The 26614-nt window shown below is 47.9% G+C and overlaps 1 protein-coding gene across 1 annotated transcript in view; it reads left to right on the forward strand.

Annotated features, from left to right (window-relative positions):
• Window positions 1-26614, forward strand: part of EDEM3 (ER degradation enhancing alpha-mannosidase like protein 3) — a 217098-nt gene that overhangs the window by 83664 nt on the left and 106820 nt on the right. The window contains exons 7-9 of the mRNA XM_063940205.1: window positions 16830-16964; window positions 22746-22851; window positions 23549-23646. Coding sequence (XP_063796275.1) covers window positions 16830-16964; window positions 22746-22851; window positions 23549-23646 — 339 coding nt within the window. The remainder of the gene's footprint in view (window positions 1-16829; window positions 16965-22745; window positions 22852-23548; window positions 23647-26614) is intronic.

Here is a 26614-nt window from a genome sequence, read left to right on the forward strand (position 1 = left end):
TATATACAGTTGGGCACTGTATATATAATGAGCCCCCGCCAGTTTTCAGTATATTTGAGCGGGACAGAAGCCAGCCGCCGAGGGGGCGGGGCTTCTCCCTCAGCACTCACCAGCGCCATTTTCTCCACAGCACAGCGCTGAGAGGAAGCTCCCCGGACTCTTGCGTCGGCCTGGGTTTGTAGCGCGGTAGCAGCATGGACAAATACCTTATCAGCGGATATTGAGACCCTAGATAAGGATACCATTTTATTGACCCTGGGGCATATAAAAGATGCCGTCTTATATATGAGAGATTCTCAAAGAGACATTAGTCTACTGGGTTCTAGAATCAACGCGATGTCCATTTCTGCTAGACGAGTCCTATGGACCCAGTAATGGACAGGTGATGCCGACTCAGAGGCATATGGAGGTTTTACCTTACAAGGGTGAGGAATTGTTTGGGGAAGGTCTCTCGGACCTGGTCTCCACAGCTACAGCTGGTAAATCAAATTTTCTACCTTATATTCCCTCACAGCCTAAGAAAGCGCCACATTATCAAATGCAGTCCTTTCGATCACAAAGAAACAAGAAAGTACGAGTTGCGTCCTTTCTTGCCAGAGGTAAGGGCAGAGGAAAAAAGCTGCACAACACAGCTAGTTCCCAGGAACAGATGTCCTCCCCGGCCTCTACAAAATCCACCGCATGACGCTGGGGCTCCGCTACAGGAGTCCGCCCCAGTGGGGGCACGTCTTCGAGTTTTCAGCCACATCTGGGTTCACTCACAGCTGGAATTCGAAGAGGTGCCTCCTCGCCGGTTTTTCAAATCGGCCCTACCAGCTTCTTCCCCGGAAAGGGAGATAGTGTTAAATGCAATTCACAAATTGTATCTTCAACAGGTGGTGGTCAAGGTTCCCCTGCTTCAACAAGGGAGGGGATATTACTCAACCCTATTTGTGGTCCCGAAACCGGACGGTTCGGTCAGACCCATTTTAAATTTAAAATCCCTGAACCTATACTTGAAAAGGTTCAAGTTCAAGATGGAATCGCTCAGAGCGGTGATCGCCACCCTGGAAGGGGGGGATTTTATGGTATCTCTGGACATAAAGGATGCATACCTTCATGTTCCCATTTATCCACCTCATCAGGCGTACCTGAGATTTGCGGTACAGGTTTGTCATTACCAATTTCAGACGTTGCCGTTTGGGCTTTCCGCGGCCCCGAGGATTTTCACCAAGGTAATGGCGGAAATGATGGTGCTCCTGCGCAAGCAAGGTGTCACAATTATCCCTTACTTGAACGATCCCCTCATAAAAGCGAGATCAAGAGAGCAGTTACTGAACAGCGTGTCACTTTCACTGAAGGTGTTACAGCAACACGGCTGGATTCTCAATATCCCGAAGTCGCAGTTGGTTCCTACGACTCGTCTGACTTTCTTGGGCTTGATTCTGGATACAGACCAGAAAAAGGTTTATCTTACGATAGAAAAAGTTCAGGAACTCATGACTCAAGTCAGGAACTTATTGAAGCCAAGAAAGGTGTCAGTGCACCACTGCACTCAAGTCCTGGGAAAGATGGTGGCATCATACGAAGCCATTCCCTTCGGCAGGTTCCATGCGAGGACTTTCCAATGGGACCTATTGGACAAGTGGTCCGGGTCACATCTACAAATGCATCGGTTGATCACCCTGTCCCCCAGAGCCAGGGTATCTCTCCTGTGGTGGCTGCAGAGTGCTCACCTTCTAGAGGGCCGCAGGTTCGGCATACAGGTCTGGATCCTGGTGACCATGGACGCGAGCCTCCGAGGTTGGGGAGCAGTCACGCAGGGAATAAACTTCCAAGGTGTGGTCAAGTCAAGAGACTTGTCTTCACATCAACATCCTGGAACTGAGGGCCATATACAACGCCCTACGTCGAGCGGAGACCTTACTGCGCGACCGACCAGTTCTGATCCAGTCAGACAACATCACCGCAGTGGCTCATGTAAACTGCCAGGGCGGCACAAGGAGCAGAGTGGCAATGGCGGAAGCCGTCAGGATTCTTCGCTGGGCAGAAAATCATGTAAGCGCACTGTCAGCAGTGTTCATTTCGGGAGTGGACAACTGGGAAGCAGACTCTCAGCAGACACGACCTGCATCCAGGAGAGTGGGGACTTCATCAGGAAGTCTTCGCACAGATTGCATGTCAGTGGGGACTGCCCCAGATAGACATGATGGCATCCCGCCTCAACAAAAAGCTGCAGAGGTATTGCGCCAGATCAAAAGACCCTCAGGCGGTAGCTGTAGACGCCCTAGTGACACCGTGGGTGTTCCAGTCGGTCTGTGTGTTTCCTCCTCTTCCTCTCATCCCAAAGGTGTTGAGAATAATAAGGAAAAGAGGAGTACAGACAATTCTCATTGTTCCAGATTGGCCACGAAGGACCTGGTACCCGGATCTACTGGAAATGCTCACAGAAGATCCATGGCCTCTTCCTCTACGACAGGACCTGTTGCAACAGGGGCCCTGTCTGTTCCAAGACTTACCGCGACTGCGCTTGACGGCATGGCGGTTGAACGCCGGATCCTAGAGGAAAAGGGCATTCCGGATGAGGTCATTCCTACTCTGATAAAGGCTAGGAAGGACGTGACAGCTAAACATTATCACGGTATATGGCGAAAATATGTTGCTTGGTGTGAGGCCAGGAATGCTCCTCCGGAAGAATTCCATCTGGGCCGTTTCCTTCACTTCCTACAAACTGGAGTAAATTTGGGCCTAAAATTAGGCTCCATTAAGGTTCAGATTTCGGCCTTATCTATTTTCTTTCAAAAGGAATTGGCTTCTCTCCCAGAAGTACAGACTTTTGTAAAGGGAGTGCTGCATATTCAACCTCCTTTTGTACCTCCGGTGGCACCTTGGGACCTTAACGTGGTGTTGAGTTTCCTTAAGTCACACTGGTTTGAACCACTTAAAACGGTGGAGTTGAAATATCTCACTTGGAAAGTGGTCATGTTGTTAGCCTTGGCTTCGGCTAGGCGAGTATCGGAATTGGCGGCTTTGTCTCATAAAAGCCCCTATCTAGTTGTCCATATGGATAGAGCGGAATTGCGGACCCGCCCTCAATTCTTGCCTAAGGTGGCGTCATCTTTTCATATGAACCAACCTATTGTGGTGCCTGTGGCTACGCGCGACTTGGAGGATTCCGAGTCCCTTGATGTAGTCAGGGCTTTGAAAATTTACGTGGCCAGAACGGCTAGAGTCAGGAAAACAGAAGCACCTATTTGTCCTATATGCGGCCAACAAGGTTGGGGCACCTGCTTCAAAGCAGACTATTGCTCGCTGGATCTGTAACACGATTCAGCAGGCTCATTCCACGGCTGGATTGCCGTTACCAAATCGGTCAAGGCCCATTCCACGAGGAAGGTGGGCTCTTCTTGGGCGGCTGCCCGAGGGGTCTCGGCACTACAGCTGTGCCGAGCTGCTACTTGGTCGGGTTCAAACACCTTTGCAAAGTTCTACAAATTTGATACCCTGGCTGAGGAGGACCTCCTGTTTGCTCAATCGGTGCTGCAGAGTCATCCGCACTCTCCTGCCAGTTTGGGAGCTTTGGTATAATCCCCATGGTCCTTACGGAGTCCCCAGCATCCTCTAGGACGTAAGTGAAAATAAGATTTTTAACCTACTGGTAAATCTTTTTCTCGTAGTCCGTAGAGGATGCTGGGCGCCCGTCCCAAGTGCGGACTACTTCTGCAAGACTTGTATATAGTTTGCTTACATAAGGGTTATGTTATAGTTTTCATCGGTCTTGGACTGATGCTATGTTGTTTTCATACTGTTAACTGGTTAGTATATCACAAGTTATACGTTGTGATTGGTGTGGCTGGTATGAATCTTGCCCTTGGATTAACAAAATCCTTTCCTCGTACTGTCCGTCTCCTCTGGGCACAGTTTCTCTAACAGAGGTCTGGAGGAGGGGCATAGAGGGAGGATCCAGTGCACACCCATACCTAAAGTCTTTCTTAAAGTGCCCATGTCTGCTGCGGAGCCCGTCTATCCCCATGGTCCTTACGGAGTCCCCAGCATCCTCTACGGACTACGAGAAAAAGATTTACCGGTAGGTTTAAAATCTTATTTTTGACCCGGTCAGCCTTACCCACTGTCTACCTTTTACATGTTGACCTTTTGTCCCCGTCGACCTTAGGCATGTCATATGGGGTCGACCTAGACACCCTATGAATATCTATAACTATTTATTTTAGTTGTTGAGTTGTCACTTTTAAAGTTTAGCTTTAGTTTAGAAGATCCAGCTATAACCTTCCTCCTTTGGAGTAATATTGCTTAATTTTGCTTCCTTATTTACTGTCCATTATTTCTTCTCCTGTCCTCCTTAGCAGCCATACTGTGGGTTAGTAACCTTTTCCCTCAAGATAGATACAGGGAGAAGATCCAGACCACCCACTTTGTCTGTGTAGTGTAACTCCTCCTGTTCCTCCGTTTTCTTTTAATTCCCGATATTGGGAGTTGTTAGATATGTGAATAGCTGTTTTCATAGACATTGTAACCTCTAGACCTGGTGGGAAGAAAAATCCCTGTAAGAGGAAGTATATGAAAGACTGTGCAGCTGTTACAATATATTCCTTCTGATCATAATAGTGTGTGTTGTGCTGATTATTTCTCTTACGTCCTAGAGAATGCTGGGGTCCACATTAGCACCATGGGGTATAGACTGGTCCACTAGGAGCCATTGGCACTTAAAGAGTTTGAGAGTGTGGGCTGACTCCTCCCTCTATGCCCCTCCTACCAGACTAGGTTTAGAAAATGTGCCCGGAGGAGCCGGTCACAGCTAGGGGAGCTCTCCAGAGCTTCTTTAGTAAAAGTTTATTATTTTACAGGGAGGCTGCTGGCAACAGCTTCCCTGCTTTGAGGGACTAAGGTGGGGAGTAGTGTCCGCTCTGCGGGGTCTGAGCCACTATCTCCGCTGACACGACACTGAGCTCCTGAGGGGATTGAACGTTCCCTGCCACAGGGGATCGCTCACCCCGGCAGCATGCCGCCACCCCCTTACAGAGCCAGAAGATCAGAAGATGGCCAGATATGGCGGCACAAGGGTAGGAGCGCAGTTTTGAGAGGCTGCGCTCCGGGAAGGCTCAGCGGCACACAGTGTTGGCGCTATGAGGGGCGTCCTGAGCCAGCATCTTAATACCCTACACTGGTCACAGACGCTAACCAGAGACTGAATCCCCAGGCTAGCGTCAGAATCCTCCGTACTCAGACGCTCACAGGGGACGGAATCCCCCACCTAGCGACGGAATCCTCAGGCCAGTATAAAGAATTTGTGCGGGAAGACGCGCCATCTTCAAGGGGCGAAGCTTCTCCTCAGAGCGGACCCAGCAGCTTTCAGCGCCATTTTCCTGCCTGTAGTTCCTGTACACAGACGCTGACAGAGCTGTCCCTCCAAGCAACTCCAGCTATCCTGTGCGGTACCAGGGGGTTGTAGAAGGGGGGAGAGGGGAGGAGGCGGTGAATTAGTTCTGTGTAACTATTGCAGTACACAGTGGGCGCAGGTAAGGGATGTCCTTTATCTAAACAGCGCTGTGTGTGGGTTGGCTCCAATCTCTGTGTCTCTCTTGCCATTCTCAGGGGGAAAACTCTATTTAGCCTTCCCTGCATGTGTGTGGAGTGTTTGGGGTCTCCAGATAGCTATGTCCAGGGACTTTGTCATATGCTGAAGAGGATATGTCCTCCCAGGATGATCTCATCCCATGTAATCAGGATTGCACTGTTGTAGCACAGATACCAGCAAGGGAGCCTGAGTAGTTATCCTCAATCAAAACTATGATTTATCAGATCTCTACTACGGTTGCTCAGAAGGAATCTGCAACTCAGGTTTTATAGAATTCTATGGCAGTTTGGTCAGGTTCTGTTACCACAGGATCCCCCTTTTGTAGGTTCCCATAAACGTGCTCTTGCCCAGATTATGCAAGAAGACACTGATACCGACTCTAACACGGCAGACGGTGATGGGGATGTACTCAGGGGGGCCGCATCTCTTGCTAAAGGGGTGCAATTGATGATAGAGGCTATTAGACATGTGTTGAATATTGCTGACACAACTCCTGAGCAGGTTGAGGAGGCTTACTTCACTGATTACCTCGCTAACCTTCCCTGCATCCAAAGAATTGAATGCTATTTTTGAAAAAGCATGGGAAAACCCAGAGAAAAAAATTCAGATTTCTAGAAAGGTTCTGGTTGCTTTCCCCTTCCCGAAGGAGGATAGAAAGAAATGGGAAAACCCACCCATAGAGGACGAGTCTGTATCCAGACTCTCGAAAAAGGTCTACCGCCTTAAAGGAACCGGCTGATCGCAAAATTGATACTACGCTCAAATCCATATACACGGCTTCAGGGGCAATACTACGGCCTACTATTGCCTGTGCATGGATTTCCAAAGCTGTAGTAAAGCGGTCAGGCACATTACTTGAGGATTTGGATACAATGGATAAGTGATGTTAATTGTTTTTACGTAACATTCAGGATTCTGCAGGATTTATGGTGGAATCCATGAAAGACCTGGGTTCAATGGCTGCAGGAATTTCTTCCATGTCTGTCTCAGCTCGTCGAGGACTGTGGCTGCGCCAGTGGTCTGCCGACGCGGAATCCAGCAGAGGTGTGGAGACCCTACCCTACACAGGTCAGGCTCTTTTTGGGGAAGCGTTGGGTGCGTGGATCTCCACGGCTACAGCGGGTAAGTCCCCTTTCTGCTGCGGGGTACACTGGGCTCCACAAGGATTAACATTGGGGGTGTAGAGTAGGATCTTGATCCGAGGCACCAACAGGCTCAAAGCTTTTGACTATTCCTAAGATGCACTGCGCCGCCTCCTCTATAACCCCGCCTCCGTGCACAGGAGCTCAGTTTGTAAGTTGGTGCCATGCAGTAAGCAGGCACTTAACAGGAGGGCTGCCTTAGGCAGCCTATTGATAGCTTTTTTTGAAGAAAAGACAGAAGAATTCGTCTAACAAGACTTCAGGGCTGCAGCATGTAAAGTCTCATAGACTTTTCTGACTGCAGCTTCATCACCCCCAGCGGCGCTATATATACTCCTGCACCCTGGTTGCCGGGTCACTGCAGCGGAGGCTCCGGTTCCTTCCAAACGTCAGTCACACACACACCGCTGTCCTCCCGGATCGTGGGGCCGCAGGAACGGGGGAGGTAGAGGGTCTCTTTGGCCACACTTTACCACAATCCAGCGTGGCCGTGGAAGTTGGGCCACGCGCGCTGGTGTGGACACTGTTATTGGGCAGCCGCTCCACTAGCCACCATGGACAATAACAGGGCACAGGTCTGGTGTTTTTTTTTTTTTTTTTTTAATGTAAATAATCCTGCTTTTCAATGCCCGCAGCGCCCGGTGGGGATGCCAGCAGGGGGAGCAGGTCTGACCTGTGGCCCCAGCCCCAGTACGCCATTTCTGCAAATGTTCCCGCCCTGGAGCTGCATTTCTCTTTCCCTCCCTGTCAGCAGCCATCACGGACAGCTGAGCTGTTCCTGGGAATGCTGAGGCAAATCCTCCTCTGATCGCCAGCGCTGTGCTTCTTACAGGACATTTAAGTATTCTACCTGTCACTGGGACAGTGTTCGTTAAGAGAGTGCATACATTCAGGGTTGTGTGGTACAAACACCCTGTGATATATCTATTGTTGACACATATAGCCATACTGAGTATTACTTTGTATTGCTAGTCCAGTGCAGTTTTATGGTACATAATTTCTGCATGGTACGTTTGTGACTATATATGTGCGTGTGCATGTAGCTGCTGCGTGGCTGCCTTATTGGGGTATTTCATTCAGCGTGCTACTCTTATATTACTGTACCTGAGGGGGCTAAGTGTATCAGGTTTTTCTGTTTAATATAGGATTGGTCTCACAAGGTGTACTTACGGTGTATTTTTACTTGTGATCTATAGTCACACTATATATCTCTAGAACTCACGGTCTGTGCTGTCATAGCTCTCACTGGGGGTTCTTGCTAGGTATATCGGCTGCTTAGACTTGTACCGGGTTGCCTGATATTGTGCACACTAGTATGTCCGCTACACGTGGCTACGGAGCTGGGGCTTCTCCCACATTGCATGTTGGTGATGCCACAGACGCTTTGGAGGAAAATATGGCGGCTGAGAGTTCACGTTCAGGGGGTTCCTTACCTCCCAGTGGGTCTGTAGCACTGGGGGCATCACAGGACCCACTTTGGGATACATTTTCCACACTGTTAAACACGCTTGTAACTAAATTGGCGCCCCCTGCGGGACCACCTGTGCCACTGGTCATTGATTAAATCCAAGTGTCACTTTCGCCCGCCTAAGACTTAGTCGTCTTCTAAACTGGCCATTACCTCCTCCCAATCCACTGTTATCCCGGACACGTCCTCTGAGGAGGATGGTGCATATACTGATCCCACAGACACTGACACAGATGTTTCTGATGGGGAAGGGAAGTCATTGGTGGATGTCCCGGATTTGATTGAAGCAATTAGGCTCATTCTTCAGGTGACTGATAATCCTGAGGCTGTCTCTAAGAAACTGGATAGGTTTAAACGTAAGAATGTGGTTAAACAGGTTTTACCTCATTCTGAATACCTGGTTGACATACGTCAGGAATCCTGGGAAAATCCGGGGGAAAAATTCACACCGAATAAGAGACTGTTAGCTCGCTATCCACTCTCTGCGGAGATATGTAAGAATTGAGAAACTCCTCCGCCCGTAGATTCACATGAGGCGCGTATGGTTTTTCCTCTGCCAGTAACTACCGTCACCTCTCTGAAGGAACCGACAGACGTGTGGAGGGTTGTTTAAAAGCGATTTTATACCCTAACGAGGGCTGTGCATAGGCCAACCATTGCAGCAACATGGGATGCTGAAGCTGTTGAGGCGTGAGCTCAGGAGCGTGAAGCGGAACTGCCTTCCAACGCATCTAAGCATGCTCGACAATGTCTCTCGTATATTACCACGGCTTCTCTGTACCTTAAGGAGGTGGCCTTCGATGCCGGGGTGCTCGCGGCCAAGGCTGCTACTACGTCCGTCTTGGCCAGACGTATCCTTTGGTTGAGATCCTGGTCGGTGGATATGGATTCCAAGAAAACCCTGGAGGTGTTTCCTTTCAAGGGAGATATTCTCTTTGGAGAAGACCTCAGTAAGATTGTGGCTGATCTGGCTACTGCTAAAACAGCTTGCCTACCTAGTACGGCTCCTTCCGCACAGAAGGCTAAAAGTACTTTCCCTCTTCCCTTTCGTCCTCCAGGAAAAGCAAAAGGTCAGGCGTACCCAAAGCAAGCTTGTGCTTCCAGACCTGCCAAGCCCAGACCGAAGCGTGCCTGGGCCGCCTGTAAGCCAGCTTCCAAAACGAACAAGCCTGCCGCATGACGGGGCGGGCCTCCCTCTGGGGGATCCCAGGGTGGGGGGCCGACTTCTAGGTTTTGCCCAGGAATGGTTGAAGACCACTTCTGATACCTGGGTGAGGGAAGTCGTCGCTCGAGGTTGCGCCATACCCTTCAAGAATCGTCCCCCTCATCGATTTTGCCTGACAGATGTGCCTCTGTATCCGGCAAAAGCAAACACTTTGCACTCGGTGGTACATTCCCGCCTGACCACAGGAGTGGTAGTACAGGTGCCTCTGGCTCAGAGGGGCAAGGGGTACTATTCACCGCTGTTCCTAGTCCCGAAACTGAACGGGTCCTCGCGGCCCATTCTCAATCTGAAGTCCTTGAACAAGCATGTGCGGGTCTCCAAGTTTCGTATGGAAACTCTGTGATCTATTGTTCTGGCCTTGGAGCCTGGGGACTATATGGTTTCCCTGGACATACAGGATGCCTACCTGCATATTCCTATTGCGGTATCTCATCAGCAGTACTTGAGGTTTGCGGTGGGCAACCTTCATTTCCAATTTCGGGCGTTACCCTTTGGTTTGACAACGGCTCCCCGAGTTTTCACCAAAGTTATGGCGGTCATGACAGCTACACTCCGCCGTCAAGGGGTCAGGATCCTACCGTACTTGGACGATTTATTGACCCTGATGAATTCCCCAGAACTTTTCCTGTGTCATCTCGATCTGACGGTCCAGTGCATGAAGGCCCACGGGTGGCTGATCAACTGGATGTAATCCTCCCAGGTTCCTGCCCAGAGCATGTTACATCTGGGAGTGTTATTGAACACTCGCAACAAACTGTTGTTACTCTTCTCAGGAGAAAGTCCTGAAGCTTCAGGACAGAATTCGATGCTTACTATCTTGTCTGCAAGTGTCGATACATTCGGCAATGCAAGTGCTAGGTCTCATGGTGTAGGTTTTCGACATGGTGGAGTATGCTCAATTCCACTCTCGACCTCTGTAGAAGTTAATTCTGACCAAGTGGGACGGCCTGCCTCACTGGATCAGATCTCACATGATCTCCTTGTCTCCGGAGGTCCGCCTGTCCCTGAGCTGGTGGCTTCAGGAGCAACGATTGAGCAGGGGCTGTCCCTTCTGGATATCCAACTGGGTCCTTCTAACGACGGATGCCAGTCTGAGAGGTTGGGGCGCGGTGATGGACCAACGCTCTCTTCAGGGTCGGTGGACCAAGGAGGAGTCTCTGCTCCCAATAAATATTCTGGAACTGCGGGCAGTGTTCAATGCGTTGACAATGGCCCAGCATCTAATGCAGAACAGACCTGTTCAAGTACAGTCGGACAACGCCACCATGGTGGCGTACATAAATCATCAAGGCGGCACTCGAAGCCGCATTGGCAATGAGGGAAGTATCACGGATTCTTCAGTGGGCGGAGCGCCATCTGCCAGCCATATCCGCAGTGTTTATTCCGGGCATTCTGAACTGGGAAGCGGACTATCTCAGTCATCAGGACGTACACGCCGGAGAGTAGAGCCTCCATCCGGAGGTGTTTCAACTTCTCGTGGACACGTGGGGTCTTCCAGATGTGGATCTGATGGCGTCTCGACACAATCACAAGGTTCCTGTCTTCGGAGCAAGGACAAGGGATCCACAAGCTGCGTTCATGGACGCTCTGGCAATTCCATGGAACTTTCAGCTTTCGTATGTGTTCCCTCCGGTGTCGCTCCTGCCCAGAGTAATACGGAAGTTCAAGCAAGGAGGAGGTAAACTGCTTTTGGTCGCTCCAGCGTGGCCCAGACGGCACTGGTTCTCCGATCTACTGGGTCTCTCGTGGGATCGGTCCCTTCTACTTCCACAACGACCAGACCTCCTCGTTCAGGGCCCTTGTGTTTACCAGGATTTGGCCCGTCTGGCTTTGACGGCATGGCTCTTGAAGCTTCCGTCCTGTGGGCCTGGGGTTTTTCTGAGGCGGTCGTTCAAACTATGTTGAAGCCCGTAAGCCGGCTTCTGCTCTGATCTACCATAAGGTCTGGAATGCTTACTTTACTTGGTGTGCGTCTCACAATCATGACGTTTTCCAGTTTAGTACGGCCAAACTATTGGCCTTTCTACAACAGGGCCTGGACTTAGGCCCGCGTCTGGCCTCCCTCAAGGTTCACATTTTTGCCTTGACCGTTTGGTTTCAGAGAAAAATTGCTACCCTACCTGATGTCTAAGCATTCACTCAGGGTGTGTTGCGGATCCAGCCTCCTTATGTGCCACCTGTGGCCCCTTGGGACTTGTCGGTAGTTTTGGAGGCCTTACAAGAGTCTCCATTCGAACCTCTTGCATCTGCTGACTTTAAGTGGCTTTCCCTTAAGGTCCTATTCTTGCTTCAGCTAGTAGGGTCTCGGACTTGGGTGCCTTATCCTGTAAGTCTCCCTATTTGATTTTTCACTGTGACCGTACGGTTCTTAGAACGCGGCCAGGTTATTTACCTAAGGTGGTGTATTCCTTCCACCTTTAACCAGGAGATTGTGGTTCCGGCCTTTAATTCTCCTGAGTTGTCTACCAAAGAGTGGTCTTTGGATGTGGTACGTGCTCTCCGTATCTATGTGAAGAGAACTGCCTCCATTAGGAAATCTGATTCTCTTTTTGTACTGTTTGGTTTGCACAAACGTGGCTGGCCTGCTTCCAAGCAGACTCTGGCCAGATGGATTAGAACGGTGATTGCACATGCTTATGTACAGTCTGGCCGTCCGGTCCCTGCTACCATTAAAGCCCATTCTACTTGGTCGGTTGTACCTTCTTGGGTGGCCCACCATGGTGCGACCCTTGAACAATTGCGCAAGGCTATGTGGTCCTCAGGGAACACGTTTTATGAGGTTCTATGCCTTCGATACCTCCGCCTCCCAGGATGCTTCCTTTGGACGCCGGGTTCTTGTGCCCTCTACAGTGCGTCCCCTCCCATAAGGAACTGTTTTAGGACATCCCCGCTGTTAATCCTTGTGGAGCCCAGTGTACCCCGCTGCAGAAAACGAGATTTATGGTAAGAACTTACCGTTGTTAAATCTTTCTGCAAGGTTCACTGGGCTCCACAAGGTGCCCACCCTGACGCACTTAGCTTCTTTGGGTTGGTATTGGCATAGCTGCTGACACCCTCTCCTGTGGTGAGTGTGTGGTGTAATTGTCTACAAGCGTTTGTCGTCTCTGGTACCTGCTACTGTATTGGGCTGGTTAAGGAAATTGAGCTCCTGTGCACGGAGGCGGGGTTATAGAGGAGGCGGCGCTGTGCATCTTGGGAACAGTCAAAAGCTTTGAGCCTGTTGGTGCCTCGGATCTAGATCCTACTCTACACCCCCGATGTTAATCCTTGTGGAGCCCAGTATACCTCGCAGAAAGAGATTTAACAACGGTAAGTTCTTAACATAAATCTCGTTTTTCTTCCCTCAGCAGCTCCTGCTATGAAGAAACCTTTTTCTTCACCTGCATCACTGTCCTTTCGGGTTACTAAACTGAGAAAGGCCAAACCGTCCAACACCTTCTTTAGAGGTGGCCGACCAAAATCCAAGAAACCTGCTGCAGCGGGTTCCCAGGAACAGAAGCCTGCTTCAGGTACGCCAAAGTCTTCTGCATGACGGTGGACTGCGCGGCCTGGAGGTAGGGCCGACACTCAGACATTTCAGTCACATCTGGATGTCATCCGGCCTGGACCCCTGGGTACTAGATATTGTGTCCCAGGGGTACCGGCTGGAATTTCAAGATCTCCCTTCTCATTGGTTCTTTAAATCGGGCTTGCCAGCTTTGCCAGCAGACAGGGCTACCCTACAGGGAGCCATCCAGAAGTTGGTGGAGGCACAGGTCATTGTACCAGTCCCTCCACAAATGCAAAATACGGGTCACTATTCGAACCTTTTCGTGGTACCGAAACCGGATGGTTCGGTCAGGCCCATTCTGAACTTAAAATCACTAAACCCCTTTCTGAGGGAGTTCAAGCTCAAAATGGAGTCCCTAAGTGCAGTGATATCGGGTGTGGAGGAGGGGGAATTCCTGGTATCCCTGGATATCAATGATGTGTACCTCCACATTCCGATTTAGCTGCCGCATCAAGCTGATCTACGATTCGCACTGTTGGACAGTCATTTTCACAGCACCGAGGGTTTTCATCAAGATGATGGCGGAAATGATGGTTCTCCTCCGCAGACAGTGGTGACCATAATTCCATATCTGGACGATCTGCTGATAAAGGCAGCGTCCAAGGAAAAGCTGTTCGGTCCATAGCTCTGACGACCCAGCTTCTCAGGGAACATGGTTGGATCCTGAATCTTCCAAAATCACATTTGGAACCAACCAGGAGGTTGTCCTTTCTGGGACTGATCCTCGACACGGAGGTGCAGAGGGTGTTCCTTCCAGAGGACAAAGCTTTGGTGATTCAAACAATGGTCCGGGATGTCCTGAAGCCAGCCTGGGTGTCGATTCATCAGTGCATTGGCCTTCTGGGGAAGATGGTGGCCTCTTACGAGGCGCTGCAGAACGGGAGGTTTCATGTTCTGTCATTCCAACTGGATCTCCTGGACAAATGGTTTGGATCCCATCTTCACATACACCAGAGAATACGTCTGTCGCCAAAGGACAGGATTTCCCTCCTCTGGTGGCTGCAATTACCTCACCTTCTGGAGGGCCGCAGGTTCGGGATTCAGGACTGGATCCTTCTAACCACGGATGCAAGTCTCCGGGGCTGGGGCGCAGTCACTCAAGGGGAAACCTTCCAAGGAAGGTGGTCAAGTCTGGAAGCCGGCCTGTCGAATAACATTCTGGAACTAAGAGCCGTCTACAACGGTCTTCTCCAAGCGACCCATCTTCTGAGAAATCGGGCCATTCAAGTACAGTCGGACAAAGTAACGACAGTGGCTTACATAAACTGACAGGGCGAAATGAAGAGCAGAACTGCAATGTCAGAGGTATCAAGAATCATCCTCTGGGCAGAAAAACACGCGTTGGCGCTGTCAGCAATCTTCATTGCGGGAGTAGTCAACTGGGAAGCGGACGTCCACAGCTGACACAACCTCCACCCAGGGGAGTGGGGTCTTCATCCGGAGGTGTTCAAGGAGGTAAAAGATCTTTGGGGTGTACCCCAGATCGATATGATGGCCTCTCGTCTCACAAAGAAGCTTCGGCGGTATTGTTCCAGGTTTGAGGGACCCACAATCAGTGGCGGTGGATGCCCTAGTGACTCCGTGGGTGTTCCAGTCGGTGTACGTGTTTCCTCCACTTCCACTCATTCCAAGAGTTCTCAAACTCATAAGGAGAACAAGAGTTCAGGCAATCCTCATTGCTTTGGACTGGCCAAGAAGGGCTTGGTACGCAGATCTTCTGGATCTACTGCTAGAAGAGCCGAGGCCGCTTCCTCTTCGGGAGGACCTGCTGCAGCAGGGGCTGTTCGCCTATTAAGACCTACCACGGCTACGGTTGACGGCATGGAGATACTAATAGAATAGAATGCCAGATACTAGCTCGGAAGGGCATTCCGAACAAGGTTATTCCTACCCTGATACAGGCTAGGAAAGGAGCAACGTCAAAGCATTACCATCGTATTTGGAAAAAATATGTATCTTGGTGTGAGTCCAAAAAGTTTCCTGTGGTGGAGTTTCAACTGGGACGTTTTCTCCTCTTCCTGCAAGCAGTTGTGGATATGGGCCTGAAGTTAATATCCATAAAGGTCCAGATTTCGGCCCTATCCATTTTCTTCCAAAAACAGTTGGCTGCCCTACCTGATGATCAGACTTTTTTGAAGGGAGTTCTGCACATCCAACCTTCCTTAGTGCCGCCTACGGCGCCCTGGGATCTTAACGTGGTGTTGCAGTTCCTCCAGTCGGACTGGTTTGAGCCTCTACAGGAGGCTGAGATCAAGTTTCTCATGTGGAAGGCTGTCACTTTGTTGGCCTTAGCCTCTGCTAGTCGTGTGTCGGAGTTGGGGCTTTGTCATGCAAAAGCCCATACTTGATCTTCCATGAAGACAGAGCTGAGCTTTGGACACGTCATCAGTTTCTTTCGAAGGTTGTGTCGGCATTTCATATCAACCAACCTATTGTGGTGCCAATTGCGACTGACTCCTCCATTTCATCAAAGTCCTTAGATGTTGTAAGGGCTCTAGAAATCTTTGTGAGGAGGACTGCTCGTCACAGAAAATCGGACTCTCTATTTGTCCTGTATGATCCCAAGAAATTGGGTGTCCTGCTTTAAGCAAACGATCTCTCGCTGGATCAGGTTCACTATCCAGCATGCGTATTCTACGGCAGGCTTGCCGTGTCCTACGTCTACTAAGGCCCACTATACTCGTAAGGTGGGTTCTTCCTGGGCGGCTGCCCGGGGTGTCTCGGCTTTACAACTCTGTCGAGCGGCTACTTGGTCGGGGTCGAACACGTTCGCAAAGTTCTACAGGTTCGATACTTTGGCCTCTGTGGACCTAAAGTTTGGTCAATTGGTTCTGCAGGAGCCTCCGCGCTCTCCCTCCAGTTCTGGGAGCTTTGGTACATCCCCATGGTACTAATGTGGACCCCAGCATCCTCTAGGACGTAAGAGAAAATAGAATTTTAATTACCTACCGGTAAATCCTTTTCTCGTAGTCCGTAGAGGATGCTGGGCGTCCGCCCAGCGCTTCGTGAAACTGCAGTGGTTATTTAGTTCAGTACTGCTTAGTTCTTGGTAAGTACTGTTTTGTTACTTGGTTAAGTAATCCTGTTCAGCCGTTGCTGATGTTTCAAGCTAGGTAGCTTGGGTTGCCTTGTGTGAGAGCTGGTGTGAGTCTCGCCACTATCTGTGTAAATTCCTTCTCTTGAAGATGTCCGTCTCCTCGGGCACAGTTTCTAGATGGAGTCTGGTAGGAGGGGCTTAGAGGGAGGAGCCAGCTCACACACTCAAACTTTTAAAGTGCCAATGGCTCCTAGTGGACCCGTCTATACCCCATGGTACTAATGTGGACCCCATCATCCTCTACGGACTACGAGAAAAGGATTTACCGGTAGGTAATTAAAATCCTATTTTTTTTTAGCCTCTCCACACTGCAGTTCAACCCTGAAGTCAATTCCAGGAACTTATGGAATGGTTGAAAATATCCTACAGTATGTCTCCAATACCTTTTTCAGACAAAAATGTCTTAAAAATTCATAGTTATACTCTCTGAGTGTGTGTGTATATGGTTAGTAGGTTGTCTCTTTTGCTAACCCATAGTATGGCTACCACGGAATACTAAATTACTGGTAAGAATAATCCACTTTATCTTTTCCCAGTGTCAGGAGCTGCAGAGTACTGTATTTCTTACATATTGCCGACAATAATAAGAATGAAGCTGTTTTGCTTTATTTATTCCCATATATTGCAATGTTGTTAGTATGACCCCCTAGAACTTTTAAAATGTTTACTCCTTGCTGTGTCCTTTCCCACCGTAACAGCATTGTTTTGAAAATATGCATTTGGTTAAATGACTTGGAAAGTCTATAAATGATGGTTCGTCTGAATTTTGAAGGTGAATTTGAAGTTTGGGATTAGAAGGCCAGAGGCGCGGACAGGCACTGAAACTGACACATGTACAGCCTGCGCAGGAACGCTCATCCTAGAGTTTGCTGCACTAAGCCGTTTCACTGGAATATCAATATTTGAGGTTTGTCAGTCTCTTTATTCAGCACTTATAGTTTAAATTGACTATTAAAACAATAGTTGTTTTTCGTTGTTTAAATGGTTTATTCCATTAATTGGAATCTATTGTGTCCAAATATCTGAGTTTTACCTACTTCTCGGTCCCTGCCACAGTAGAATAGTGCTGCTAAGGCAGGGAACAAAACTGAAGATACATAGGAATGCTGCCTATTTCATCAATACTAGACTGGTTATTAATAAATGTAATCAATTTGTTGAAACATTTTTTTTGTGTCTCCTAATTTAAATGGCTTTTTTTAATTTTTTTTTTAAAAGGAAAAGCTATATGGTGAGAGAAATGTAGGAGGCATGCTTCTAGTAGATCTGCGAGCTGGGGTGTTGGAAGCTGCTGACACTATAGATATCCAGCCTCTGGGGCATACTGCAGTATTGTGGGTGGTAGCAACAGCTCTGCACCTTAAATGTGTGTGTGTAGGAGTATATAAACAAGTGGGAAGGAACTTTGATGCCACACTTAAGAAGCCTGACCAGTGATCATTTAGGTGCAGAGCTGATACTACCATCCATAATACTACTTCTGGTATGAGCCAAAGGAGATGTTGGTACATAAAGTTGTGTATATACTGAGGTCCAACATATGGAAAATTTTGAACGGAAAAATGGAAAGTATGTTCTATTCACTTCCATCAGCAGCACTTGGTAACTTTTCATGTATAGGCATGTTTTGCTGTGAACGTTGCAAGCAAAATACATGCTACAAATGTGGTAAAGTACCCAGTTAGGCAGGGGAAGCCTGTGTGGTGCTCCTTTCTAATAAGTCAGTAGCCAGACAGAGAAATACAGTGTTAGTGTAAGTTACGCTGAACTAAGAAAACCCTATCAGTGGTAATATTAGCTGTGCAGTAACTGGTGGCAAGTGTTATGCAGGGTACACACTAGAGCGTCGGTGATTCGTTCCGACATCGGGAAAAAAATTCCCGCAGCATGCCATGTCTACAGTTTTAGTATTTCCTAATCACAAACTATGCTGGAGAGCCACAGGTTGGCCAGGTATTCTCTGCTGGGAAGGTTTTCAAGCAGTATGGTTCAGCATAAAGACAGAGACTGACTCATCCCATACAAAAAGAAATGTGTTGGATTTTAGGAAGGCTGATTTTGTAGGGATGGGAAAATGTGTAAGTGATTCTTTGGCAGAGTGGAGGAACTTGGAAGCAGTGCTGGAGAGGTGGGAATCCTTAAAAAGTGCAATATTAAAGGTTACAGACCTTTGTATCAAAAGTGTTAGGAAAAACAAAAGGAAAATGAAGCCAGTGTGGTTTGCGAAAACAGTAGCAAATATTTTGAAAGCAAAAATGATTGCTTTTAGAAATATAAGCAGACACAAAATAATGAAGACAAAGAAATATATCTTGGTAGACAGTGGAGACTAAGAAGGTAATCAGATGTGCAAAGGCATAAGCTGAGGAGAAAATGGCCCAGTCAGTCGGTAAAAAAGGCAAAATCTTTTTTAGGTACTCGTATAAGTGAAAGGAGACAAACAAAAGGCGGAATAATAAAACTATAATAATAAAACATAGACTTGGAGTCTTGTTAAGGGAGACAATGTAATAGCAGATCATCTTAATAATTATTTTTGCTCAGTATTCACTACTGAAAGAGAGGGGAAGGGGCCACAGTTAGGTTGCAGGGATATTCAGGAAAATGGAACGAGTACATTTACAGAGGAGACTGTCCTAACAGAACTCTCAAAGCTGAAAGTGGACAAATCTATGGGGCCAGATGGGATTTTTCCAAGGATACTCGAAGAATTAAAAGTGGTGCTGGTAGCACCATTGTTGGCATTATTCAACCAGTCATTAGCTACAGGAGTAATTCCAAAAGACTGGAAAAGAGTGAACGTAGTTCCACTGCACAAAAGTGGAAGCAAGGAAGAGGCAAATATCTACAGACAAGTAAGTCTTACATCAGTAGTAGTTAAATTGATGGAAACACTCTTAAAAGAAAAAGTTCTCGATTATCTCAAATCCAGTAATTTACAGGATCCCAAACAGCATGGATTCGCTAGGGGGAGATCATGTCAAACAAATCTTATTTACTTTTTTGACTGTGTGACTAAAGTGATGAATAAAGGTGGAGCTGTTGATATAGCTTATCTAGACATTAGTAAGGTTTTTGACACTGTTCCATATCGCAGACTGTTAGATAAACTTGGAAGTTTGGGATTGGACACTATTATTGAATGGATAAGATCTTGGTTGCAGGATAGAAAACAGAGAGTTGTAGTAAATGGAGTGCATTCACAGGAGGAAAATGTTACCAATGGAGTACCCCAGGGATCTGTACTTGGACCAGTGCTTTTTATTAAAATCTTTATTGGTGACATTGCAAATGGCATTAAAGGGAAAGTATGCCTTTTTGCAGATGACACAAAGGTATGCACCAGGGTAGACACACCAGGTGGGTTAAAACAAATGATTGAGTATCTAGGTAGACGAGAAGAATGGTAAAGAGTGTGGTCAAAGTTAAATATATTATTATTGGCACTATACTGGAAACTACTGAGGAGGAAAGAGATCAAGGAGTCACTATTTCAGGTGACTTAAAGGCAGGTAAGCAATGTAACAAAGCAATGAGAAAGGCTAGTCAGATGCTTGGCTGCACTGGGAGAGGAATCAGCAGCAGAAAGAAAGAAGTTAAAATGCCACTGGTAATTGGTACAGCCTCATCTAGAATACTGTGTTCAATTCTGGATATTAATACATTAGAGACTATACAAAGAAGGGCAACTAAAATGGTGCATGGCCTACATCCAAAACATACCCAGAAAGACTAAAAATCTCAATATGTATAGTTTGGAGCAGAGAAGAGAAAGGGGGGACATGATAGAAACTGAAATATATCAAGAGTTTTAACAAAGTCCAGGAGGGAAACATTCTCCAAATGAAGAGAAGCAATAGGACACGAGGACATGCACGGAGACTGGAGGGGGGAGGTACAGGGGAAATTTGAGGAAAAATTACTTCACAGAGTATTGGACAAGTGGAATAGCCTCCCATCAGAGGTGGTAGAGGCTAAGACAGTAGAGCAATTTAAATATGCATGGGATAGACATAAGGATATCCTTACAATAAATAAGTGTCACAATTGAGGGCTGGTGCTGACTGGAGGCAGCCTCAGTTGTAGGGGCTGAGGTGTAGTTAAACCTTGGAGGTAGTATGGGACTTTTAGACATGCAGTACCCAAGCCCGAAGGCGTGACCACGACAACTGGAATAAGGTTAACGGGTTTTATCCAAGCACAGTTCAGATGGTACATCAGCAGCAATGTCGGGTATGGTAAATTAAATGACAATACACAATTCCTGTTAGATACAGCAGAGATGCAGATGCTTCTGGGTGCGGTAATTGTAGGTATCAGTCTTGGCAGACCAGGAGATGGAATGTCCTTAACCGGCACCCAAGTGCTGAGTAGTAGAACGGTAACAGGAACTGACCAGCAGGTGGTTCACTGGAAGCTGGTTGTATTGGCTGGAGTACAAGTTAGCTGCTGGGTAGGCCGGATGGAACCGGACTGAAACGATGAGCTGAGTGGAGTGCTTGATGCACCAATGTAGCTGGAGAATAGCTAGTAGCACTGGTGATGCTAGGGATCGATGGAATTTAGAAAGTCGATGGCGGAGCACCGATGATATCTGGTATTTGATGGCGAGCACCGATGGTATTTGGTATTCGTTGGCGGCGCACCGATGGTATTTGGTATTCGATGACGGAGCACTGATGGTATTTGGAAACAGGACACCGCTGGAAGCTGGAAGCCGGTGAAAGACACTGCCAGTTGCAGGAAGCAATGTTAGAACACTGCAGAGTCAGGCTGCACCTCTAGATGTTAAACTGGTGTGGGTCTCTAGTGGAGTTGGAGACAGGAGCTGGAATACCTGTAGGAGCAAACAACCACAAAGCAGGGAGACTGGTAACACTGGGTTTGACAACCAAAGCACTGACAACTTCCTGGTTCAGGAACAGGACATTTATACCTGCAGCTGGGCAGGCGTTGGCTGATCAATTAGGCAGAGTTCAGCGGTACAGCAGATTGGTGGAGGTAATGTCATGTGACTGGAACCAACATGGCTGCGCCCATACTAGCAATTGGAGGGAAAGTTAGTTTGTGGAACCATGTGAGTAGTAACAGTAATGGCAGCGGAGGGCAGGAGACGCCAACTTGCACACTTGATCCACAGAGATGGCGGCGGAGGCCGCAGCGGGCAGGAGACGCCATGAAGACTTGTTTGCACATTTGAACCACAGAGATGGCGGCGGAGGCCGCAGCGGGCAGGAGACGCCATGCAGACTTATTTGAATACTGGGGCGCAGGAATGACGGCGGAGGGCTGGAGACGCCATTCTTAACTTTTATGAGCTTACTATGACGGCGCCTGCGGAATGACAGGGAGGAGATGTGGAGTGAGGATGTCAACAGCACGACTGAGATCCGGGCCTGGAACGCTGAGCCAGCCTCAGGAGACACCTGAAAGGTAGATAATGGCGTCCAGTAACCCGGATCATGACAATAAGGATCAAATAAGGTTTGAGATAAAAAATATGGTAAAAAAAAAAAAAAAGGGGCAGACTAGATGGGCCAAGTGGTTTTTATCTGCCATCAAATTCTCTGTTTCTTTGTTTTCCTTAACAATGATGCAGTTGCAAGTGTTTGATGAACTTGTTGGTTTCACCCTTTAGGACTTTCAGGGATAATGATGTATTTTGTAAGTCGGCTCCCGGGGTGTGATGCGTTATCTCGGCGGGTGGGATGCCTTCTGTCAATATCCAGACAGCGGCATCACACCCGCCAGAATGCCGGCAGTGGGGCGAGTTTTAAGAGTCCCCTTGCGGGCTCGCTGCTCTTACCACAGGATCTATTCCCTCTCTATAGGTGTGTTAATAGCCATGTTGCACCGGGATTCCGGCTGGCGGCATTGTTGGCTGTTGGGATTCTGGTGTCGGTATTCTGAATGCCAGGATCCCGACAGCCGGCATTTTAACTACATCCCCAGCTCCCGTATGAGTAGGAAAAGGCCTTGGACAAATCAAGAAATTATTTTAGTGTTCCATGTTCACAAGTGATCTCGGCGAGACCCATGTAACTAGTAAACCCTGACTTTCAGTGTAGTATGCCATTACAGTTGGCAATGCTCACCGCAGTGCGACCATTTGGCTTGCATAGGTCAGTTTTAACCATATTTGTGCAGTAAAATATCACATCTCTGGCCATGTGGAGAGAACCTGGCAATGTTTGTGTGATCATATATGGGCTGCATGTTTTCATGTGTGTAACTTTACCATTAACCCTTGTCAACATCTGCTAGAACTCTGATATGTTAATTGGCAGCAGCTGTGTTTCTGAGCCCATAAATGCTGTGCTTTTGTAGGCAAAGTTGTCCCTCTATCACACCCAGGAGAACATGCCATTTGCTTTATTTTGTATGCATTTTGCATCACTTGGCTTCATAGTCAACTGTCAGACTGCAGTATGTGCTGCCTTGTGCCTGCTTCCTCCATATACCACATCCTCATGGCTTTACCGGCAATGGTGTGATATGGAGAAAGCCAATTCATGGGGAGAGGGTGGCTCAGTCTGAAGATCCGCTTAGGTGAGTCGTGCAGTTGGTACATGAGTTGGTGCAGTTGGCAGGTTTTCTATACACTTTTTCAGGCTACTGGAATGAGGTGGAGTGGTATACGAATAGATTAGTAATTTCACTCTTTCGTAATCTTTTTCTCTCCAAATAGGAACATGCCCGGAAAGCACTAGATTTTCTCTGGGAGAAGAGGCAGCGTAGTAGTAACTTGGTTGGTGTAACAATAAATATTCATACAGGAGACTGGGTGCGCAAAGGTAAGTAAAAAATGTTTTCAGCATAAAAGCCCAATTTTACTAAATATTGAAGCATCCAAACACTTTGGTGTCAATCCCGTTCCCTGCGATGGGTGCGAGGTGCTGTTACCGTGGTGTGTAAATGACTGCAACAGCACCTGCACTCATTGTGGACCCTTTTAGCACTCGACTCGCAGGTTTTTTCTCGTAGCCCGATGGGGCTGCTAATCAAAATCTGCGAGTCTGCAGTACTGTAAGTTCGACTTAGCACCACATTTACTCGGACGCATAAAAATATTGTGGGGAATACTGTAGGATTGACTCCTTTGCGATATTAGATTACGTTAACTGATATACTCCAAGGACACCCAATTGTTGTGTGAATAATTAAACATTGAGAGCTGGGTCATGGAAAGTGTTTTAGGTCATAGAAATGTTTGCAGTTTAAATGACCTTCACAAGATTTTCTTCCATTGAACCCAGAGCTTGTTTTGGCTGACATTTCATCACATCCTCTCCCCCTGCTGCCCCCAAACAAGAGCTCAGATCCTAAGAATTCTAATCAACCTACATTATTTGCCTGGAGTAGCGTCTTTATCTTTACATAATGCACATATATAATAATTTTCTTTGGAACTCCCATTATGCTATAATTATTATAGTCATTCATCTATATACTCTTTCCTGTATGTATCTATAAAATGTATTTTCTTTTAAGACAGCGGTGTGGGTGCAGGAATAGATTCTTACTATGAATATTTACTGAAGGCCTACGTGCTGCTTGGTGATGACAGCTATTTGGAAAGATTTAATACAGTAGGTGGATGAAAGATTTTTTAACACTTTCTAATACTTTTGCAGTAAATCAGTAATACACCTAAATGATCAAGTCCATTTAGTCTATCATAATTTTTTTTCTCATACGTCCTAGAGGATGCTGGGGACCGCATCAAGACCATGGGTTAGGCGGTTCCGCAGGAGCCATGGGCACTCTTAAGATTTTACAATGTGTGTGAACTGGCTCCTCCCCCTATGCCCCTCCTCCAGACCTCAGTTTTAGAAATGTGCCCAGGCAGACTGGATGCACTCTGAGGAGCTCTACTGAGTTTCTCTGAAAAGACTTTTATGTTAGGTTTTTTTTATTTTCAGGGAGATCTGCTGGCAACAGACTCCCTGCTTCGTGGGACTGAGGGGACAGAAGCAGAACCAACTTCCTAAAGAGTTTCATGGCTCTGCTTCTGGCTGACAGGACACCATTAGCTCCTGAAGGGTACTGGACGCTAGCCGTGTCTAGATGCTCACTCCCACAGCACGCCGTCACCCCCCTCGCAGAGCCAGAAGTCAGAAGACAGGTGAGTATAGGAGGAATGAACTTCTATCAAGTAAGTGACGGCTGAGGTCCGACGCGGCTGGCGGGAGCGCAGCGCGCCATTGCTGCCCACACACACAGGCACTGCTGGGTACAAGGCGTGGGAGGGGCGCCCTGGGCAGCCAAAATATACCTCAAAACTGGCTAAAAGAGGGCATAAGGTGCCGCTGGCACAGCCCTACCCCCGCCAGTATAAATATTAGTGATTACTGAGTGCAAGGACGCGCCATTGCGGGGGGCGGTGCTTCTTCCTCAGGCAGCCAGCACACTGCTCAGCGCCATTTTTTATCTCTCCTCAGGCTGCAGAGAACACGCTGGTCCTCTCCTCCACTTCTGACAAGTACAGGGTGATATTTGGGGAGGCACAAGGCGTTGTGGTGCATTTTATAGTGTGATTATCTGTATAAAAGCGCTATTGGGCTGTGGGCATTCTGTGTTCACACTCATTACATACTGGAGCTGGGTTTGTGAACTGGCTGCTCCTATACTGTCCCTCTGACAGATTTTACTGTGGGTCGGTCGCCAAATAAGTCCCAGTGTGTCTGTGAGTGTGCTGTACACGTGTGAGGCATGTCTGAGGCAGGGAGTTCCTCCCCGGAGGAAACCATGTTAGGGACACAGAGTTGTAATGTGGTGGCGCTGCCGGCACACCAAGAGCCTGCATGGGTGAAAGAGATACGTGACAGTATGCATCTGATTAACCAAAGATTAGATAAGTCTGAATCTAAGGCTGCATGCTGGAGAAAATCTGTGGAAGATGTGATTTTTCAGGATTCTGTTATTCCTTATGCAGGTCTCTGGGTCACATAAGAGACCATTTGCGAATGTTGTAAACACTGATACCGACACAGACTCTGATTCTTGTGTCTACGATGGTGACTCCAGAGAGAGAGATCATAAATTGGCGAAAAGTATACAATATATGATTGTGGCTATAAGGGTCGTGTTGGAGGTTACAGAAACCACTCCTGTACCTCAGGAGAAGGCTTATTTTTTGAAGGAAAAGAAATCCAAAGTCACGTTCCCTCCTTCACACGAACTAAATGCTCTCTTTGAAGGGATGTGGGTGAATCCTGATAAGAAATTTCGTATTCCCAAAAGGATTCAGATAGCTTACCCTTTCCCGGCTGAGGACAGGAAAAAATGGGAGTCACCCCCTGTGTTAGACAGTGCACTTTCCAGGTTGACAAAGAAGGTAATTCTCCCTGCACCTGGCACGGCTTCACTTAAGAAGCCGGCAGACCATAAAATGGAAACGACATTGAAATCCATTTATGTAGCCAATGGTACACTGCTCAGGCCCACTATTGCCTGCGCGTGGGTGAGTGGCGCTATTGAAAAATGGTCAGAAAGCGTGTCCTCAGAAATTGACACGATTGATAAAGAAGAGATACTCCTTAAGTTAGGGAATATCAAGGACGCTGCCGCCTACATGCTGGAAGCAATGAAGGATATTGGACTCTTGAGTTCACAAGCCGCTACCATGGCAGTATCGGCTAGGCGGGCGTTGTGGATTTGCCAGTGGAACGCGGATGCAGATTCCAAAAGAAACATGGAGGCTCTCCCATATAAAGGTGAGGCCTTATTTGGCGATGGCCTGGATGCGTTAGTCTCGGTGGCTACCGCAGGTAAGTCAACATTTTTGCCCTCTGCGCCTGCACCGGCAAAAAAGACCCATCACCTGCACATGCAGTCCTTTCGGCCCAATAAATACAAAAAGACTAGTGGTTCCCCCTTCTTTGCAGGTAGGGGAAGGGGAAAAGGAAAGAAGTCCGTAGCGGCTTCCGGTTCCCAAGAGCAGAAGTCTACCCCTACTTCTGCCAAATCCTCAGCATGACGCTGGAGCTCCCTTGCAGGAGGCCGCTCGGGTGGGGGCACGTCTCAAACTGTTCAGCCAAGGTTGGATTCTGTCTGGCCTGGATCCCTGGGTGTTGCAAATAGTATCCCAGGGATACAAGCTGGAGTTTGAAGATGTTCCCCCATGCCGATTTTTCAAATCGACCTTGCCAGTTTCTAGACCAGAGAGAGAAGCACTAACAGCGGCAATCCAAAAAATTATGTCAGGACCAGGTCATAGTCCTGGTACCGTTGTCACAACACGGGCGGGGTTTTTATTCAAGCCTCTTTGTTGTTCCGAAACCGGGCGGCTCGGTCAGACCGATCCTAACCCTAAAAGATCTGAATTGCTACCTGAAAAGGTTCAAGTTCAAGATGGAATCACTTCGCGCGGTGATTTCCAGTCTGGAGGAGGGGGACTAAAAGGATGCTTACCTGCATGTTCCCATTTATCCTCCTCACCAGGCTTATCTGAGATTTGTGGTTCAGGATTGCCATTACCAATTCCAGACGTTACCTTTTGGCCTCTCCACAGCGCCAAGGGTATTCACCAAGGTGATGGCGGAGATGATGGTCCTC

Source organism: Pseudophryne corroboree, chromosome 9 (genome assembly GCF_028390025.1).
Source record: "Pseudophryne corroboree isolate aPseCor3 chromosome 9, aPseCor3.hap2, whole genome shotgun sequence".
Lineage (NCBI taxonomy): Eukaryota > Metazoa > Chordata > Amphibia > Anura > Myobatrachidae > Pseudophryne > Pseudophryne corroboree.